The sequence below is a fragment of the Schistocerca serialis genome, chromosome 6, assembly GCF_023864345.2.
Source record: "Schistocerca serialis cubense isolate TAMUIC-IGC-003099 chromosome 6, iqSchSeri2.2, whole genome shotgun sequence".
Lineage (NCBI taxonomy): Eukaryota > Metazoa > Arthropoda > Insecta > Orthoptera > Acrididae > Schistocerca > Schistocerca serialis.
The window spans coordinates 654913948-654935924 of record NC_064643.1 but is presented as its reverse complement, the minus strand read 5'-3'; the positions used below and the strand labels follow the sequence as shown (position 1 = coordinate 654935924).

At 42.2% G+C, this 21977-nt stretch overlaps 1 protein-coding gene across 1 annotated transcript in view; it reads right to left on the bottom strand.

Annotated features, from left to right (window-relative positions):
* Positions 1 to 2827: 2827 nt before the first annotated feature.
* The window catches only part of LOC126484413 (uncharacterized), a 105124-nt gene continuing 85974 nt past the window's right edge, over positions 2828 to 21977 (bottom strand). The window contains exon 4 of the mRNA XM_050107922.1: positions 2828 to 3991. Within this exon, the coding sequence (XP_049963879.1) occupies positions 3861 to 3991 (131 nt within the window). The 3' untranslated portion in view covers positions 2828 to 3860. The remainder of the gene's footprint in view (positions 3992 to 21977) is intronic.

Here is a 21977-nt window from a genome sequence, read left to right as displayed (position 1 = left end):
GTTTCAGCTCCCGTTTCATTCGCTAAGGACTGGACACTAACTTTGGAGACACTAACAGACTTTACGTGTGACCAGAAATTTTTTTTGCGTTTTGCGAAAGATCACTTGACAATATTCTGCTACGGTAGTCATTGAAGGCTTCACACATTGCTCTCTGACCAGCCATTTTCAAGCTGTTCATTTTCAAGCCACAGTTGCATCCCCTCTGGTCCTTCATATCTGTTCTCTTCTTTTGAGAAGTTCAGTCTGAGAGTAGCAGAGGAATTTGACATTGCTTCAGACACTGTTTCTGGAGGAGGACACTTAATAACTATCCTGTCATTTCATGTGAAATTTGTGTTTTCCAAAAAGTTTCATTCTTCTGAAAGTGAATACGATTACTTGTAAACAAAATTAATACAGAATGGAACTTGCACAGCCAGCTATTTTAAGCAATGTTTTTATACATCTTAACAAATTTATCAGAAAATTGCAGGAGATGCCCACGAACTATCAAGACGTCCTTTTCTTGTTGTGTCTGTATTGTGACTCAGTAGTTGCTCTACATATATAAAGTTCCTGTCCTGTTGCAACAATGCAGCAAGTCTGTCACGTACAAAGACTGAGAGATACTCAAATGTGAAACATGGGGAACGGACAAACACGCACACGCACACGCACACACACACACACACACAGACACAGAAATCACGACAGCAGCAGCAGACACATAAAGGAACATGCCACAGAGGCTGTCGTGAAAACAGGCACTCAACACTGAGGCATACACACACACACACACACACACACACACATACACCCTACCACACAAAAACTACAGGTACAGAAATGTTCCATGGAAAATAATGTGAAAGAAAGTAGTGTAATTACTACAGGTAGTGGATTTATGTAGCTTTCAAAATCATTTGTGTATCCTGTTGAACTATGAACTGTTTTAAGTGGTAATTTTTATCGTATATATGTGAGGCCCCTTTGTATCTGTTTGAACTATTATTTCATAGTCAGTATCCAAATTCATCCACAAAAACTGACAGTGTGAAGAAAGTTAAAACATTGCCACTTATATGCTGCATAATAGCAGAAACACATGCACACAGTTATTTTTAAAGAATTTAATTGTGTACTTATGAAGGAAGGATAGGACACTTACATGCACCTGAAATTCGGACCCAGGAATTAAAGACTGTGTACACAAAGGACTGATGATAAACACTTGTAACATTTTACAAGTGTTCACAGATTTTTTATATTTGTATCCAGTGGTAGACTAAAACCCTGGGAAAAAGAAACTTCCTGTCTTTCCGTATAATTCATCTAAACATGCATTTTTCCATTTTGTGAAACGCTATCGATAATTTTAAAGAAAAATTGCTGGCCTATTTGTACATTGTAAGATCAGAAGAATGTTTAGTTCAGTGTGTAGCTGAATTATTAACACAGGTTTTGAACATCAAGCTGCTACAGAGCTTGATGCACTGGAGATGTACAGATATGGTAGGTACTCTAAACTTAGTTTTCGTTTACTGGGTAGGCCTATATGAAATTTCTTGGTTTTTCGGCAGACAGCTTACTCGAACTTGTGCAGCACAAAACAGAACTAACTACTACAGACAGACCGATTTATATCACTTGTGACAAAAAAAGGGACTGTAGTATCAAGTGAAAGTAAGGAAGCTAACGTTTTCGAAGAGGCATCTGCATGACATTCGGTTACAATCATGATAAACTTTGTTCTTCATCATTAAAATCAACCTTTTCAAGAACATAAACAAAACACAAACTTACCCTTGAACTTGAATAAGGAGTAAAGTTCTTCCATTGAATCTTGATAACCATTTCATCCTCGTTGTTTCATCCTCCAGAAATGTAAAGACATAAATTATTTGGGCTCTTTCGTAATTTCTTCTATATAGCGGCACAGAATGTCGAAATCGTATTTCGGCCGTAAAAAGATCATCATAGGTTGTACGAGAACACACAAATCGCCCGATTTAGTGCACACAGAATAAAGAAAAACTTTTCACGTTCAATCAAGTAATAATTACACTCAAGAACGAGCTCATTTACGATAGAAAGCGTGCAGTGCGAATGTTCCTCTGTTGCCTACGTACGACGCAACGTTGTGACGTCATGCACTACGTTCACAGGCTTTCTTTTATCTAGGAGGTGGAAGTATGAAACCAGACTTCAGACTGATGACCACCACAGCAACCAGCAACGGTGTATTCGCGGGAATGTGTCCATCACGGAGCGTGATTTCCCTAAATCGCTACAGGTAAATGCCGGGATGGTCCCTTTCAAAGGGCACGGCCGACTTCCTTCCCCGTCCTTCCCTAATCCGATGAGACCGATGACCTCGCTGTCCGGTCTCCTTCCCCAAAACAACCAACCAACCTTCACGGAGCGCCACTATTTACACTGTAATTTATCTGTTCTCAATTTCTTTCCCAATACCTTTACCTCGCCACAGTAAACAAAACCCACTACCAATTGTAACTTAAGATGAGTGATGAGCACTCCATCTGATGTTAGTTTATAAAACGCAGTTTCTTTTCTTTCTTCCAGCGTTTATAACGAATTGATTGGATCTTTCACTGACAGATTCGGAAATATTTCCCATGGCTTTCGTGAGTTTCGGATTTTCCCGTGTTTTTTTGGATTGATTGTTGACAAAATTCACGATATCATTGTACTTACCTTTTTGATTTTGTTTAGTGACAATATCCTTATTATACGACAATGCTTGATTCATTGCATGAATGACACCTCAGTTTAATTTGGCGCTTGTATTTGATATTGTTTTCCGAAATCATGGAGTAAAGTTTAATTTTACACTTGCACAACTGTTCAGTTGTTTCTGTATTATTTTTTATGGTTGCCATAAAATAAATAATTAATTATATCACACTGCTATCGCTTAATACTAACATAATAAGATATACAGGAAGAACGAAAATATATAATCTCTCTTTTTTTTAATCTTATTTGTGTAAGTAATTCTTTTAAGAACAAGCTAAATAAATACTTTCTTACTTACATAACTGTGCTAACAGCTTTGTTTGATAGCATACGCGGGGAAACCAAATTCGCACACACTTCACAGTATGGTTCCTTGCACGCTAGCAATACAAAAATATCTGTGACAATTTTGGGTCCTCGGCATATTTTGATAAAAACTGGTGGTCAAAGTGTGGCATTTTGGAAGATTTGCTGCTTTCTTCACCACGCATTATCATCTTCTGCCCATTCCATTCCACTATCAACATCGCCTTCCCCTTCTCCAGTTGTAATCGATCTCCCAAAGTAAAAAATCACAGGCCGTTTTTTGGTCCACATCTTTTTTCTTATCGTTCACTACTGAATTATTAATTCTCCTAGGATGGACCCCTTCGATAGTCAAGTGTCACATAACCATATATTTAAGTGTATTTTTTAGCACCACTTTGTCTACCACATCTGAACCTGGAGTATACCATACGAAATGAAAGTACCTGCTATACATGAATCTACAGTGTTACCATGTTGCCATTCTTTGCCTTCTATATCTCACCGGTAATTATCACAGAATGAAACTTTGCTACGAACATTTGTATTTCTAGTATGCAAGGAATCGTGATGTCAGGTGTCCAGTTTTCCTTCATCTCCTCTGTGTGTTCTTTCCACATGCATCTAATCCGCAGGACAGGGAGTCATTGTAAAGGATTTAATGATGAGTGATTTTACGCAATCTTCTGATTATGTGACATTAAATAGAGCCGTAACCTACAGGACGCAGCCAGTATATATCGCTTTGACGAACACTGCATATTCATCGATTTGACGCCACTGCCAAGCAGTCGACAAGGACCAGATGGTGGTAGTCACGTGGCACCGAGTTGGCTGTTGCCTGGCATGTCGGTCTGCGCCTGTTGTCCTGTCCTGTTACGAGTTCCCGACGTATCTGCTGGAAGCTGGTGATCTCGTGGAGAGCGCTGGCTGCACGTTTTGCGACCTGGAACAGGGTGCAACACGCAGAAATCACACATACATGCCGAAAGGACTCTCAACTAATTACAGTTGACTGATTAATGGTGCATTACACGCAGGCAGTAAACTCGGGTTAAAATCAGATCAGGAGATCACGCCTGACGTTGTGTCTATGACATACACAGAATTACCACGAGCGCTACCTACGAGTAGAGCGCCACACTTGAAGCGATTGCAGCATTTCAGTTAGATTAGATTACATTAGATTAGATTAGTACTTTTTCCATAGATCATGAATACGACACTACGTAATGATGTGGAACATGTTAATAAAAGGTGTCAATACAAGATATTACATTACACAAAATATTACATGAAACTCAATATATTTTTTTGGGGTGGGGGGGGGGGTGGGGAAATTACCGACTTACTATATCCAAAAATTCATTTAATGAGTAGAAGGAATTGCCATTAAGAAATTCTTTTAATTTCCTTTTAAATGTTATATGGCTATATGTCAGACTTTGATGCTATTAGGTAAGTGACCAAAGACTCTTGTGGTAGCATAATTTACTCCCTTCTGAGCCAAATTTAGATTTAGCCTTGAGTATTCAACATCATCCTTTCTCCTAGTGTTGTAGCCATGTACGGTGCTATTACTTTTGAATTCGTTCGGATTGTTAGTAACAAATTTCATAAGTGAATATATATATATTGTGAGGCTACAGTGAAGATCTCTAGCTCTTTAAATAAGTATCTACAGGATGATCTTGGATGAGCTCCAGCAATTATTTTGATTACACGCTTTTGTGCACTGAACACTCTTTTACTCAATGATGAGTTACCCCAGAATATGATGCCATACGGAAGCAGAGAATGAAAATAGGCGTGGTAAGCTAATTTAGAGAGATGTATATCACCAAAATTTGCAATGACCCTAATAGCATAAGTAGCTGAACTCAAACGTTTCAGCAGATCCTCAGTGTGTTTTTTCCAGTTCAACCCCTCATCAACGACTACACCTAGAAATTTTGAATATTCTACCTTAGCTACCAATTTCTGATCGAAGTCTATATTTACTGTGTGGAACTGTATATACTGTGTTTTGTCGAAGTTTAATGAGAGCCCATTTGCAGATAACCATTTATTGATTTTCTGAAAAACATCGTTTACAATTTCACCAGTTAATTCTTGTCTGTTGGGTGTGATAACTATACTTGTATCATCGGCAATAAGTACCAGCTTTGTATCTTAGTGAACATAGAATGGCAAGTCATTAATATATATTAAGAACAGCAGAGGGCCCAAGACCGAAACTTGTGGCACCCCATTCTTGATTGTTCCCCAGTTTGAGAAATCACCAGTTTTTTGCGTATTATGTGAACTGCTTATTTCAACTTTCTGCACTCTTCCAGTTAGGTATGATTTAAACCATTTGGGCACTGTCCCATTCATACCACAAGTCAAGAACCCCTAGGGACGCATTAGAGACGTCTGTCGAACAATAGAGCTAAAATCCATCATGCCACAAAAGGCACTCGCGGCCAGTGACAGCGCCTGCATCGTCACATCACGAGTAGGAGCCTTGTCAACAAGGGAAGTTGCCCGACGTATGCACCGGAGTCTAAGTTATTTGGTGCGGTCACGGAATAGGTTCCAGTTGGCAGGCGGTGTTGGGAATTTACACCACAAAAGACCATCAACGTACGACAGGTGCACAGGATGGTCAATATCTACGACTTTAGAGTCGAAGGAACCGTGGGTTGGGTGCTCCAGAACTGAATTTGGTGTTTGGAGAGGCTACAGGTAATAACCTATAGCATCAAGCTGTAAGGAGACAATTATATGACGCGAATTACGATCTTGACGACCATTCTGAGCACCACGTCGTACACAACAACACAAAGGACTCCGTTATAGATGGGCAAGAACCATGCTAAAAGGACGCCACAGGATGGGCGTCGGATTTACACTACTGGCCATTAAAATTGCTACACCAATAAGAAATGCAGATAATAAACGGGTGTTCATTGGACAAATATATTATACTAGACCTGACATGTGATTACATTGTTATGCAATTTGGGTGCATAGATCCCGAGAAATCAGTACCCAGAACAGCCACCTCTGGCCGTAATAACGGCCTTGATACGCCTACGCATTGAGTCAGAAAGGGCTTGGATGGCGTGTACACGTACAGCTGCCCGTGCAGCTTCAACACGATACCACAGCTCATTAAGAGTAGTGACTAGCGTATTGTGACGAGACAGTTGCTCGGCCACCATTGACCAGACGTTTCCAGTTGGTGAGAGATCTCGAGAATGTGCTGGCCAGGGCAGCAGTCGAACATTTTCTGTATCCAGAAATGTCCGTACAGGACCTGCAACATGCGGTCGTCCATTATCCTGCTAAAATGTAGGGTTTCGCAGGAATCGAATAAAGGGAAGAGCCACGGGTCGTAACACATCTGAAATGTAACGTCCACTGTTCAAAGGGCCGTCAATGCGAACAAGAGGTGACCGAGACGTGTAACCAATGGCACCCCATATCATCACGCCGGGTGATACGCCAGTATGGCGATGACGAATACACGCTTCCAATGTGCGTTCACCGCGACGTCGCCAAACACGGATGCGAAAATCATGATACTGTAAACAGAACCTGGATTCATCCCAAAAAATGACGTTTTTCCATTCGTGCACCCAGGTTCGTCGTTGAGTAGACCATCGCAGGCGGTCCTGTCTGTGATGCAGCGTCAAGGGTAACCTCAGCCACGGTCTCCGAGCTGATAGTCCACGCTGCCGCAAATGTAGTCGAACTGTTCGTGCATATGGTTGTTGTCTTGCAAACGTCCCCAGCCGTTGACTCAGGGATCGAGACGTGGCTGCACGATCCGTTACAGCCATGCGGATAAGATGCCTGTCAGCTCCACTGCTAGTAATACGAGGCCGTTGGGATCCAGCACGGCGTTCCGTATTACCCTCCTGAACCCACCGATTCCATATTGTCAACAGTCATTGGATCTCGACCAAAGCGAGCAGCAATGTCGCGATACGATAACACGCAATGGCGATAGGCTACAATCCGACCTAGATCAAAGTCGGAAACGCGATGGTACGCATTTCTCCTGCTTACACGAGGCATCACAACAACGTTTCACCAGGCAACGCCGGTCAACTGCTGTTTGTGTACGAGAAATCGGTTGGAAAGTTTCCTCATGTCAGCATGTTGTAGGTGTCAGCATCTTCTTCTTGTCGGTTAAATTTCGCGTCTGTAGCACGTCATCTTCGTGGTGTAGCAATTTTAATGGCCAGTAGTGTAGTTTACGGACGGAACGCGGGCCTGTTTGCACCCTGATAATTACAAATAACATGTTTGGACATAAAACGGGAGTAGCAAACGCCTTCAACACTGTGTCCCGTACGTTCAACAAGGTGGTGGTGGAATGAAGTTTCCCGGTAGGACTGCAAGTATCTGCTGTGTAGTATACAACGCTCCCACAGCGTCACCTCACCGACGAAAGATATACTGAGATGCGATGCCATAAGCAGTAGGATAAGTTTTGCATCCTTCGCTATCAGAACTGGCCACTGTACACCTCGAGTGGTTGTTGAGGGCAGTCTCACTGACCCGCGGTACAGGGACGAGAGTGTGCAAGCAACATTGCGGCTGTATCGCCACATTCTGGTGACGTTTCACCTTGATGTTATCTCACGTGCTCATCGCTATTCTCGTGAACACATTCCTTCAGGGACATCGTAATGGAGTGACCCTCTAGATCCCATGACATGAACCAAATCGAACAGTTGTGGGATCGACTGAAACGGGATGTTTTTGGACTTCGACAATCACGTGCACTCTGCGCGAATTACGCAGAATCACCACTGGGGGCGGGACAACTTGTACCAGGCCTGGCTGGCTTGATGATCTGATCGATGGTACGCCAAGACGAATTCAAGCCTACATCCGAGCAAGGGGACGTCCCACCACTCACTGACGTTGGTGAGAAGTGCTGAGAAAAACCCACCGTGGGACACAGACGATGTTGTTGATAAATGTATATAAGCATGCTTCAGAGCCAGTTTGTATGTTCAGTGATACGACTTTCAAAATAAAGGGATGAGCAAAACTTTTCTATCTTTGAAAAAAATAGCAGGACCTTAATTATTCTCGACAAATAATGTTTTGTCAGCCCAGTACTGCAGAAATACACTGCTTGTCCTCTGTTACTGAATGTATAAATAACAGGCTTATTTTATTAAAAATACAATAAAACAGGTCAAAACACACGAGCTTACTACACTATAGATCTACACAAGGAGCAGCAGATGATACTGAAAAATGTAATGCAACTGCTGTTGCAATTACACTGACTATAAACTTTCAGCATTACATTTCTAGTTGTGAATAAGTTGAGTTTTGTCACACAGACGTGCAAATCCACTATCGATATGGTATTTTACGTCAGCAATCACGTTTCTCAGTTCAGATATACTGTTACATGTCAAGTAAGGCTTTTTTCTTGGCTCCTTTGAGTGGTAAAGTTTGTCATACAAGGTACGCAAGATAGGTACTGTTAGCTGACGAAAGATTTCTTTTACCAGTACCTCTCAGATTCTTTGCAAGGCATCAACAAGCCCACCGTAGCTCTGTGCAACCTTTGGTCTAGTGCGCGAAGATCCCTGAAATCGCCCGTTCCATATTGCAGGCAAGGAATCTGTTCTGCGTGGCGTTAGCAATGAACTGTATCTCATCGTCTGGGTGAAATACATTAAATAATCTGTTGTTCCTCCCTATAAGAGCAAAGTCTCTATCAGGTGGTAGGGAACTGTGCCTTCTCACGAGGAACGTCTGGTTCAAAGTGGTGAAATATTCACAGATTACCCGATTTTGGGAAACGGAAATCATAAGTTGTAGTTCTGCCCCATGCAACAGTCAACCAAGATTGTCAGATTCCAAACCTCATTGAGCGGAGTGAAACATTTAAAGACGATCGTCACAATTCATGAAGATATCTCTGCTGGGCTCTTACACTGAGAACACTGAAATCAGTTACCACCAGTATTATGTGTTGCCAGGTTGTAACAAGGTTACTGCCGGCCGGAGTGGCCGTGCGGCTCTAGGCGCTACAGTCTGGAGCCGAGCGACCAATACGATCGAAGGTTCGAATCCTGCCTCGGGCATGGATGTATGTGATGTCCTTAGGTTAGTTAGGTTTAATTAGTTCTAAGTTCTAGGCGACTGATGACCTCAGACGTTAAGTCGCATAGTGCTCAGAGCCATTTTTTGAACAAGGTTACTGCTATTGACAAAACACAGAATAATGATCCGACTGTGGACAGGAACACTTTTAGCATCGATTAGTACCTTTCCTGTTTTGGAGGCGATTCAATATGTTTCTTCGCTAAGTCTCTGTCATAATCCGGGTTTCAATCAAGCGAACCGGAATGTTTCCCTCTTTTGTCTTCGAGGGACGAGTTGCTGGTCCATTTGTCGGCCAAAATTTACACGTTGCGAGGTGTAAAACGGGAAAAATTACACAGTGTCTTTTCACAAACGCGTAGCTTATCGATATCCGTAGGCGTTCGCAAGATAGTGCAAGAGGGGGCACCTTTCCCCTTCTGGAATCTGGGGGGGGGGGGGGGGGGGGGGATGGGGAGGGGTTATAGATTTTCGATTCGTTAGAAAATACTCCAGAATTTGTAGCAGTGATTGTCTGCGATATAAGTAAACTGCAGAATTTGAACGGCAGGGAGCAATAGTCAGTATTATGGCTTTAGCAATAGCTATACTGGATGTCTCAGGAGTAATGGCTAATATTCGAAGATATAACAGGAACGAGAATTCGAAGCAAAAAATTTAGCAAACATGGGATCTAAAATGAATTACTTAAGAGCTATGAGCACTTCTTCATCTTCGATATAGGGTAACAAGCTTATTTATTGCAAGCTTTTTAGTTTCCATAATTTGAAAGGTGACAGTATGGAAGCTTATTTATTGCAAGCTTTTTAGTTTCCATAATTTGAAAGGTGACAGTATGGACCATGTCCAGTAAACATGGGCTTAAGAGCTGCGAAAACTTGTTCATCTTCGTTACAGTGAAACACATCTCTTCTACGGAACACGTGTTCATAGCTCTTAAGGTATTTTAGAGCCCATGTTTCTTTGCTTCGAATGACCTTACCTGTTATATCCCTGAATATTGAGTGTTCTTCCTGGGAAACCCTGTGTAATTTGGATTTGTTTGGTTGCCACACTGTTTACGGGACATTACTGCCGATTGCTTGGTGCGGCGGCGCTTACGATACTGTCCTTCACAAAACAGAGTTGAAAGAAGCCCCCCCAATCTTATCTTTGTTCCTTCCACACAGAGCACTTATTGAGATGCAAAAAAACGACCGACCTAACAACCTGACGTATGGATTCGGCAATGATTCCCAAACATAAACGTGGCTTCAGTGTATCTACCCGACATCATTTTCTAATTCCCTCACAAACGCTCCCTCCCCTTGCTACATAACGTAATTTCAATAGTAGTTTACCATTCCCTGTGGACAAAGAAGACACATGGCGGCTTTTTGATATGGCAGAGCTATTGCAGTAGACGGGGGGTGTTCAGCCTGACATGCCACTAAAACAAAAGTTTGATCGTGTATCTCTGTTGGACTTTTACGAATCATACCTGCCCAGAACAAATATCCCTTGCTGCACAGCCATGTGTGATTTATACATCATTTTTGTTTGGAGGAACATACGTCTGTGAACAGCTATTTGCAATACTGAAGCACAAAAAAAGTAAAAATAGAACCAAAATCTCAGATGAACCTAATGAAAAGATCCTGAGAACTACATGCACGTCGATCGATCCTGACGTCGATATGTTACTTTCCCAAATTCAGAGTAAAATGTCGCAAAATTCTATGATTAGTAATTGCTTGTATATAAAATTATTAATGAAATCTCATATATTAAATGTAAAATTAATTCCATCTTGCTGTTTTGGAATAAAGAATCAAAAATTAATAAAAATTGAAATTTCTAAATTGCTAGATAAACATTTAAACAAAATATTTTAATAGGCCCTCGATATATCAATAAAATGTATCGATATATAGACGGAAGAATTATAGAAGTACCTGCTTATAAAAATATCGGCTGCACATTGTATATATACTGCCTGCCGATTGTAGAGCAGTATATTTCAAGTGTTGTTGTTGTTGTTGTGGTCTTCAATCCTGAGACCGGTTTGATGCAGCTCCCCGTGCTACTGTACCCTCTGCAAGCTTCTTCATCTCCCAGTACTTACTGCAACCTACATCCTTCTGAATCTGCTTAGTGTATTCATCTCTTGGTCTCCCTCTACGATTTTTACCCTCCACGCTGCCCTCCAATACTAAATTGGTGACCCCTTGATGCCTCAGAACATGTCCTACCAACTGGTCCCTTCCTCTAGTCAAGTTGTGCCACGAACTTCTCTTCTCCCCAATTCTATTCAATACCTCCTCATTAGTTATGTGATCTACCCATCTAATCTTCAGCATTCTTCTGTAGCACCACATTTCGAATGCCTCTATTCTCTTCTTGTCCAAACTATTTATCGTCCATGTTTCACTTCCATACATGGCTACACTCCATACAAATACTTTCAGAAACGACTTCCTGTCACTTAAATCTATACTCGATGTTAACAAATTTCTCTTCTTCAGAAACGCTTTCCTTGCCATTGCCAGTCTACGTTTTATATCCTCTCTACTTCGACCATCATCAGTTATTTTGCTCGCCAAATAGCAAAACTCCTTTACTACTTTAAGTGTCTCATTTCCTAATCTAATTCCCTCAGCATCGCCCGACTTTATTCCACTACATTCCATTATCCTCGTTTTGCTTTGGTTGATGTTCATCGTATATCCTCCTTTCAAGACACTGTCCATCCCGTTCAACTGCTCTTCCAAGTCCTTCGCTGTCTCTGACAGAATTACAATGTCATCGGCGAACCTCAAAGTTTTTATTTCTTCTCCATGGATTTTAATTCCTACTCCGGAATTTTCTTTCGCTTCCTTTACTGCTTGCTCAATATACAGTTTGAATGACATTGGGGAGAGGCTAAAACCCTGTCTCACTCCCTTCCCAACCACTGCTTCCCTTTCATGTCCATCGACTCTTGTAACTGCCATCTGGTTTCTGTATAAATTGTAAATACCCTTACGCTCCCTGTATTTTACCCTTGCCACCTTCAGAATTATAAAGAGAGTATTCCAGTCAACATTGTCAAAAGCTTTCTCTAAGTCTACAAATGCTAAAAACGTAGGTTTGCCTTTCCTTAATCTAGCTTCTAAGATAAGTCGTAGGGTCAATATTGCCTCACGTGTTCCAACATTTCTACGGAAACCAAACTGATCTTCCCCGTTGTCGGCTTCTAGCAGTTTTTCCATTCGTCTGTAAAGCATTCGTGTTAGTATTTTGCAGCCGTGGCTTATTAAACTGATAGTTTGGTAATTTTCACATCTGTCAACACCTGCTTTCTTAGGGATTGGAATTATTATATTCTTCTTGAAGTGTGAGGTTATTTCGCCTGTCTCGTACACCTTGCTCACCAGATCGTAGAGTTTTGTCATGACTGGCTCTCCGAAGGCCGTCAGTAGTTCTAATGGAATGTTGTCTACTCCCGGGGCCTTGCTTCGACTCAGGTCTTTCAGTGCTATATTTTAAGTATTGACTTATTATTAGATATTATTTACGTCAACAAGCTACCAGCAAGCCTATACCCATTAAAGCAAGAATTGAAAGGAAAACAATGCAAACTTTGTTAACAATGGTAAGTGCATGCAAACAAAAGGCGTTTGTTGGGTCCGCCATTAGGTTTCGTCACATATCAGATTTGTGCGGAACACTTCATATCGACTTCCCTATCTTTTCATTTCTGCCAACGCCAATGATCTAGTAGTTGCAGAGTCAACACTGTGTACTGAAGCTAAACGTTGCAGTTTCTGTTGGTAGCGTCGAAAGCCGATTACGTCAGCATTTCCTCTCACACGTCTCCACGCGGCGCAAAGACCAATCTTGTCATTTAGATTTTTGTTCATCATTTTCAGCAACTGTTTTTGAAGAATGCCGATGTGAAGAAATAGCACGCAAGTTGCGTTTTTACGCAACTGGTGTACTATTTCTTCACATAAGAAATATTGTTATTCCATTCATACCGCGACCACCCAGTGCAATTGGACTTCTTTCTTTTGTGCCACATATACCTGCTTCTCAAAGTCGAAAGATAAAGACTGGACGTGTTGAAAGCTCAAAAAGTAGTAAGCCTCCTTCACACAGTGAAAGTAAAATTATGTTCTACTACAACTTCAAAAGAACAACTTCAAATATTTACCCAAAAAACAATATAAATGTGGAGGTTTCAAAAGAAGAGCAAATTGGGACAGCGCGTTTCCTGCGTTTCCAGGATGCGAGCCGTTAACGGAAATAATAGAAGAATGGCACTCAAGTGCACGCAGAGCACTGCACGTCTGCTGCAAAAGTTAATGCGTAACTCAAGCGATTCAAGGAAAGAAGGATGTTGGTGGCTGATGAAGCACGACCTCGAACGCCGCGCCTCATTATTGATGCTATTGTCCAGCAGATGGATGCCGTCACTACTGAAGACCGGCGCGTTACGGTGTCAGCCACTGCCTCGGAGGCCGAACTGCGCGTCAGAATGACGACGGACATTCAGTGCTCCCCGTCCACGTGTGCCATTCTTCGACGAAGATCCGTCCCCCGCGCTCCTTCCGCTGCAGGGAAACGCAATGCAGCACTTCGCTCTTCTTTTGAAGCCTCAATTCCTCTGTTTCCAGCACTATCGAGTGCAGTGCACGGTCGACGTGTGTGCGTGCTCGCTCTGTTGTCACGTAGGTGTGTGCTCATGTCCTTCTAGCGGCGTGTTTGGAGACTCGACGTTCTTGTAAGGCCCACACCTTCTTCCGCAGCCAGAGGAATTACGATCCCTTCAGCGTCTTTCACTTTACAGCCGCCGGCTCGTTTCTTCTTTAATGGCCCGAACACAATGTCCAAAAAATGTTCTCTTCAGCAGTTGGGATCTTACCCAATTTCGTGGGGTGCAACCCGGGGCAACATGCAGTCACTGTGTTGGGAATCCCGCAGCCCAGCTGGAATGGCTGCTCGATAAACTGGGGAGACGACGACCGCTTTGGTTCAGTCCCAGGCTGTAAAATGTCGAATACGGCGACCAATTCCGGAGTGTTTTTGGGAGGTCGAATACTGACCTCAGTTTACACTTTACCAAAAGAATACAAAAATGTTGCTTTTAAAACACATTTTGCGCAAAACTTTTGCTGCACTAGCCAACATTAAATAATAGCAAGCATAAAAATAATGCAAAAAATTCATTTACATGGTGTCATGGGGAGTCTAGCAAGGAATCAAATTATTCTAGATGCCATCACAGATCAGAAGTGTTTCATAAAGTTTATTCCCTGTTTCTCCACTTTGAAGAGAGTTAATGTCGTATTTTTTTCTGGTTACTTTTGTTGCTAGCCAACAGTCATTCCGATTTTTTATATGTTTTGAATTTTTAAATTCCAGTGATAACATTATAGGAATGATCTAATTATTCTTTGTGGGTAGCTCGCTGGATGCTCAGGTTTTAATCATAAGAAAGATCTAATTTCAGATCATTGCACTAATATATACTACTGAAATGTTCGTTGCCATTTAAATGTCAAGTAATCCACGTTGAGGATGTTTAAGTACAATAAGTTTTGAGACAATCCAGAGAAATTCAATTCATGGGGTGCAATACGTTCTCAAACTCACCGAGTCATTCCTAAAAAAAGTGACAGTTTTGGAATCTTTTACCTTCTTGGATAAATTTCTACGGAGGCCCATACCGATATCTAAAGGCAAATGATATACGAGAGAACAATGGTAACGAGACACACATTGGCCATGTGATTGGAAATCTGCGATATTTAGGCTTAACTGCGAATGAAAACCACATGAAGAATCTGAATTATGTTCAAAACATTAATGTTTCAATTAAGTGTTACAGTACTATATTGGAGCCTTGGAAATAGTTAGGATATACCTTCCGGGCTACGCAAATTACGAGAAACGTCTTATCATTATGAGTACCTGTTACGGCTTCGTTCCACTCACTCCATCAAGTAACTATTTTACAGAAAGAGGGTCACTTCTCTTGATTTATTAGGGCATCAGATATAACCCACTGCCTTGCGTTTATCGTCCTTCCACTCACATATCTTGACTCTACGTCTGCTTTCCTTTACTGAAGCGCTTTTGAATTCCCCTTGTTGCACAACATTCGACAGTAGTACCAAAACTAAAACAATTGAACCAGCAGTTGCAGGGCGTAAGATGCAACTCTATTTCAAGTCTAACTCACTTCCAACAAAAATATTGGTTATAACTTCGTTGCCGGCCGCTGTGGCCGAGCGGTTCTAGGCGCTTCATTCCGGAACCACGCGGCTGCTACAGTGGCAGGTTCGAATCCTGCCTCGGGCATGGGTGTGTGTGGTGTACTTAGGTTAGTTAGGTTTAAGTAGTTCTACGTCTAGGGGACTGATGACCTCAGATGTTAAGTCCCATAGTGCTTAGAGCCATTTGAAACATTTTTGAACATCTTCGTTCATGCGTACGATTCAATAATAAAAATTTGCAAGTCTATTATGACACGTACAGATTGTTTTTTTTTTTTTAATAAACTGAACGTTTCACCGCCGTTTACAAAGGATATGAGCATCCACAGCTAGAGAGAAAGACGTTAAGCTCAATGATGTCTGGCGCTATTCCCCGATGTGGGACGGTAGCGCTGTTGTACGACTGTTACCTGCAACAGCCAACAGTGCTCGAAATTAAAAAAAAAAAGAAATTGTCGTCACACTGGGTCCGGATATAACTGTCTAGCCAGTCTCTGTAGTAAGTAGCGAGCTACTACGTGAAGTGAAACGACGCCACGACCGCCTCTGCGCCGCGCGGGATTAGCCGAGCGGTCTCGGGCGCTGCAGTCGTGGACTGTGCGGCTGGTCCCGGCGGAGGTTCGTGTCCTCCCTCGGGCATGGGTGTATGTGTTTGTCCTTAGAATAATTTAGGTTAAGTAGTGTGTAAGCTTAGGGACTGATGACCTTAGCAGTTAAGTCCTATAAGCTTTCACACACATTTGAATATTTGACAGCCTCTGCAGTTTGAGGTAAAATTTACCGAGTTTCAAAAAAATACACGTTTTTATGGATTAATAGTCTGAGCAACGTTGACAACTAAAGCCTTTTCGACTGTTATGCACAGTCTGGAAGTACCCAATAAGTGTACAGAAAGAGGCTGATTTGAACTAACAGTCTCACTTATAGTCGAAAGTTCACGTTGACTCTCCCTCCACCCTCTCCGTTTCGTAAGTAATTGCAACACAAATTAGGTCCTAACATGTATGCACTATTTAATGAAGTTTTTTGATCTGTACTTATAATTTTAAAAAGATATATAAATGTGAGAGTAAAAACGTTCTATTACCTAATCCTCGTTGTGAATTCCAGTAATATTTTCACTTTCGTTATTACTGCAGACAATGCGACTAAGCCACAAATGGTATTTGCTTTTATTCTATCTAGGTTTCTATCTATAATTATCTAACAGCCAGTGAGTAAATAGCTGCTATGTCTCCCGAACAAGACACAGCCAGGGCAAAAGCACCACAGGAGCAAAGATGCGAGTTGGTGTCAGTGGTATGGAATCGCCAGTTGCGCGAGTTTCACCTGCGCCACGGGCGGCGCTGATGATGAAGATATCGAATTCGCCTCGGCCAGTTGCCGGCCGAGTACAGTCCGCCAGTGTCGTCGACGAAGGACAGAATCCTACTCGGAAGCCAGAAGAGCAGCTCTCGTCCACTTCGTTATAGATCATCGTCCAGGTTGACTTAGACAGGGAACGTCGTTTAAGTGAACTCTAGAAGTGAACAGGCAGTTGTAAGCTGTATTTCCTATGCACTGTGAAGTTTACATACGATTATTTGCACTTAGTCATTGAGGGCTTGTTTTGTGTTACATTAAAAGCCGTGTTGCAAATTTCGTTATTCAACTAGTCACAAAGATAAGTAAACCTTTTAACTCATTTGTGTGACTTTGTTACTAATTTATTGGAGTGTTGTAGAACCTTTGTTCGCTTATGCGGTTACCTTACCCTGGGGCACAGCTGTGTAATTGTGGCAGGGAGAAATCGTCTTAGCGGTGTACTGGACCAGAAGCCGTTTCACGAATTCACAAACTCGGATTACCATATAACAACAGTGGCTACTCAGCCTCCACAGCAGTAGCGAGGAAGCCTTTACAAAGCTGGCGACGAGGGTTTACAAAACTGGCGACGAGGGTTTACAAACCTAACGGCATTCTGTGTGACCATCAATCGTCAACATTTCCTTCTCACTTTATAAGAAGAGAAAACAAATAGAACTAGCATAAGTTTAAATACTTAACTTGGCTCGAGGGAAAGGAAACTATGTGAAATTCGACCTGTAAGAACAGCTACAATCTGTCATTGCACTGTATTACTTAAATAATTTATACGCATACATTGACAATCATTCTTGGGAAACATATCAATATTTCTGTTTCCAAACAACTAGTCTTGTAGTTTATACGAGGTTTATTTGGAAAGTAAAGAGCGTTTTGTTTTTACACATGACCGCGTTCCCCCCGGGCCCAGGAAATGACCTGGGGGGGTCTCTGCAGACATCATGAGACTCTGGCATAAAATGGGGGTGATATGCGATTACAAGAACTCAGCAAGAGAGTTCTCACAGCCTCTGTCACCTCAATTCTCCAACTTCCTACCTACACGTGGTGCCCCTGTTAAGCCGAGCAACTCAGCGGAAGGTTGGGTAACCAACCCCAGCGGGAAACTGAGTCGGTGAGCAGATAGGAGTTGGAGGACAGTGGAAGGCAACGGGAAACCACCACTGAACTATCCCAAGAAAACCCCATGGCTTCGCTCAGCTCAAAATGTTCCGGAGTTTCAAGTTCCCCGATCGGATCTCCGGGGGGAACCAGGTTGAGAGGAGCTTCACGAAGAGTAAGATGGTGCAAAGAGAAGCACTGCATAGGAACATGGAATGTAAGATCCATGTATCAAGGAAAACTAGACATAGTGAAAAGAGAAATGGAGAAAATTAACATCGACATATTGGGAATAAGTGAAATGAGGTGGACTGGCATGGGAGAATTTGCTTCGGATGGCCATATGGTGTATTATTCTGGGCACGATAACAACAGAAGTAATGGAGTAGCCTTCATAGTTAGTGATAAAGTGAGAAAAGCTGTGATGGGATGCAAATATAAAAATGATAGAATGATGTCCATCAGACTTCAAGGTCAGCCCCTCAACATCACAGTAATTCAAGTTTATGCACCAACAACCGATGCTGAAAAGGAAATTATTGACCAGTTCTATGGAGATTTACAAGAATTACTACTGTCAACACCAAAAAAGGATATCGTCTTCATAGTTGGAGATTGGAATGCAAAAGTGGGAAATGAAGCTGTAGAAGGTATAACAGGGAAATATGGTCTTGGTACAACAAATGAAGCTGGACAGAGACTCCTAGAATTCTGCCAAGAAAATTCATTGATAATTACTAATACACTGTTTCAACTACCAAAACGACGCCTATATACCTGGACTTCGCCAGATGGCCAACACCGGAACCAAATTGATTACATACTTTGTAATCAGAGGTGGAAGAGCGCGGTTCAGTCAGCTACAACAAGACCTGGTGCTGACTGCGGATCAGATCATGAGCTCCTGATTGCAAAATTTCGGATGAAACTTCAGAATGTACCAAAAAGTATCCCAACTTGCAGATACGACCTTAACTCTATACCCTCCGACTATGCTGCAGAGGTACAAAACAGATTTAATGTATTACAGCTGGAGGACAAAAGCTCGCAAGAGATGTGGACAGAAGTAGCTAATACTGTCAAGGAGGCAGCAGAGAAACACATTCCCAAGAAAAGGAACAGTAAGAAGGCTAGATGGCTATCAGTTGAGGCACTGCAAGTTGCAGAAGAACGAAGGAAAGCAAAAATCAAGGGAGATAGATCAGCTATGTTTGAATTAAATAAAGATTTTCAGAAATTAGCTAGAAGAGATAAAAATATATTCTTTAATGAACAGTGCAAGGAAGTTGAAGATAGTAACGTAATGGGGAAGACAAGAGATCTTTATAAGAAAATTAGAGAAATTAAAGGAAAATTCCAGGCAAAAATTGGAATGATAAAAGATAGAAATGGGAAAGATCTGAGTGAAGCGGAGGATGTTAAGGAAAGATGGGCAGAATATGTAGAAGACCTATACAAGAGAGAACTGCATCATAACAGGGCTCCTACTGCTGATGTTAATGTTAATTTAGAACTAGAGCCAGATATTTTGGAGAGCGAAGTCCAGTGGGCCCTTGAAAATATGGCCGATAACAAAACTAGTGGACATGATGAAATACCAGCAGAATTGTTTAAAGTCACTGGAAAGGATGCAGTGAAAGTGCTGCACTCAATATGTCAAAAAATATGGATCACGCAGCAGTGGCCAGAAGACTGGAAAAGATCAGTATTCATCCCCATTCCAAAGAAGAAAAGTTCTAAACAATGCTCAGATTATCGAACAATCGCACTTATTTCACATGCTAGCAAAGTTATGTTGAAAATCTTACAAAATAGACTTCGCCAATATCTAGATCGAGAGCTGCCAGAAGAACAAGCTGGATTTAGGAAAGGAAGAGGAACTAGAGATCAAATTGCTAACATTCGGTGGATTATGGAAAAAGCGAGAGAATTCCAGAAAGATGTGTACCTCTGCTTTATTGACTACGCCAAAGCCTTTGACTGCGTCGATCACAACAAATTATGGAACGTACTGAAAAACATGGGTGTACCAGATCACCTCATTCATCTGATACGGAGTTTATACCTTGACCAAGAAGCCACGGTGAGAACTATGTATGGAACAACGAAATGGATAAAGATTCAGAAAGGGGTCCGGCAAGGCTGCATACTGTCACCGTACTTATTCAATCTGTATGCAGAACATGTCATGAGGAATGCAAGGCTAGATGAAGGAGAAACAGGAATTAAAATAGCTGGAATAAATGTAAACAACCTCAGGTACGCGGATGATACGATCCTATTGGCAGAAAGTGAAGAAGATTTGAGAACACTCTTACTGAAGGTGAAAGACGAAAGTGAAAAGGCTGGTCTTATGCTGAATGTGAAGAAAACGAAAATTATGGCAACTACACCTACCAATTCGTGGGATATAGCAGGAGAAACCATGGAAGTAGTGACCACATTCAGTTATCTCGGTTCCCAGATCTCTGCTGACGGTGACTGCAGCCATGAAATCCGGAGACGCCTGTTGCTCGGTAGACAGGCGATGTCAAACCTTGACAAGGTTATAAGGTCCAGAGATATAACACTAGCAACAAAGATCCGTATTGTGAGGGCTATGGTCTTTCCAGTTGTGATGTATGGATGTGAGACCTGGACCATTAGAAAGGCTGAACGGCGAAGAATTGACTCCTTCGAATTGTGGTGTTGGAGGAAACTTCTTAGAGTTCCATGGAGTGCAAAGAGAACCAACAGATCAATTTTGGAGCAAATTAAACCAGATTTCTCCTTGGAAGGTCTAATCTTAAAACAAAAGCTGACCTACTTTGGACACACAATGCGAAGGCATGCCTCGCTGGAAAAAACATTAATGCTGGGGAAGATTGAAGGAACTAGAAGAAGAGGACGTCAGAGGATGAGATGGATCGATGGCATCACAGAAGCAATGTGTTCCAACCTGGAAGGTCTACGGGAGAAAGTGCAAGACAGGAAAAAGTGGCGTGATTTGGTTCATGGGGTCACGAAGAGTCGGAACCGACTAAACGAATAGAGAGAGAGAGAGAGAGAGAGAGCGTTCCCCCACCAACACCTGCGACAGACCACAGACTTTGAGGTACTCATCCGCTTCAGTCTGGCGGCAGCTACGATCCAAAACGGCTGCTTACTGCTGAGCTGTGAGACTGTAAACTGTGTGGCTATAACACGTGTGACAAAATTGACGATCCCGCCAAGTGTGTGATGCGGAGTGTTGTCCACTATTTAAACCCGCAAGAAGTCCAACTCGTCGAAATTTATAGACAGCTGAAGTTTACGATAGTGTGATGAACGAAGCGTCAGTTGGGAAGCGGTGTATCATGCTTAAGGGCGGACGGAAGAATGCTCTGCTCACGACGGAGATCGGTAGGGTCGGCCCTCGGTGGTGAATGACGGTCTCAAAGCAAGGACTGAAACGAAAATCCAAGAAGATAAGCGTTTCATAATTAGTGGTCTGCGCTCGTTCTTTCCAGATATTTCAAGCCCTGTGCTGTATGAGACGGTTAGTGCAAATCTGTGCTATAAGAATGTGTGTGCCAAACAGGTTCCTAGAATTTTGTTAAAATTGTTCAAATGGCTCTGAGCACTATGGGACTTAACATCTGAGGTCATCAGTCCCATAGAACTTAGAACTACTTAAACCTGACCAACCTAAGGACATCACACACGTCCATGTCCGAGGCAGAATTAGAACCTGCGACGGTAGCAGCAGCGTGGTTCCGGACTGAAGAGCCTAGAAGCGCTCGGCCACAGCGGCCGGCCTCGAATTTTGTCAGACTGCATTGATCTTCCTCTGTCGCTATGAAAAGGACGGTGATGAAGCTTTGAATCAGATTGTCAGACTTGGATATCACATTTCACATCAGAAACAAAGTCTCAAGCAAAGGAATGGCATCATTCGCTATCCACAACGACTTCTACATCTACATCAACATCTACATGACTACTCTGCAATTCACATTTAAGTGCTTGGCAGAGGGTTCATCGAACCACAATCATACTGTCTCCCTACCATTCCCCGAACAGCGCGCGGGAAAAACGAACACTTAAACCTTTCTGTTCGAGCTTTGATTTCTCTTATTTTATTTT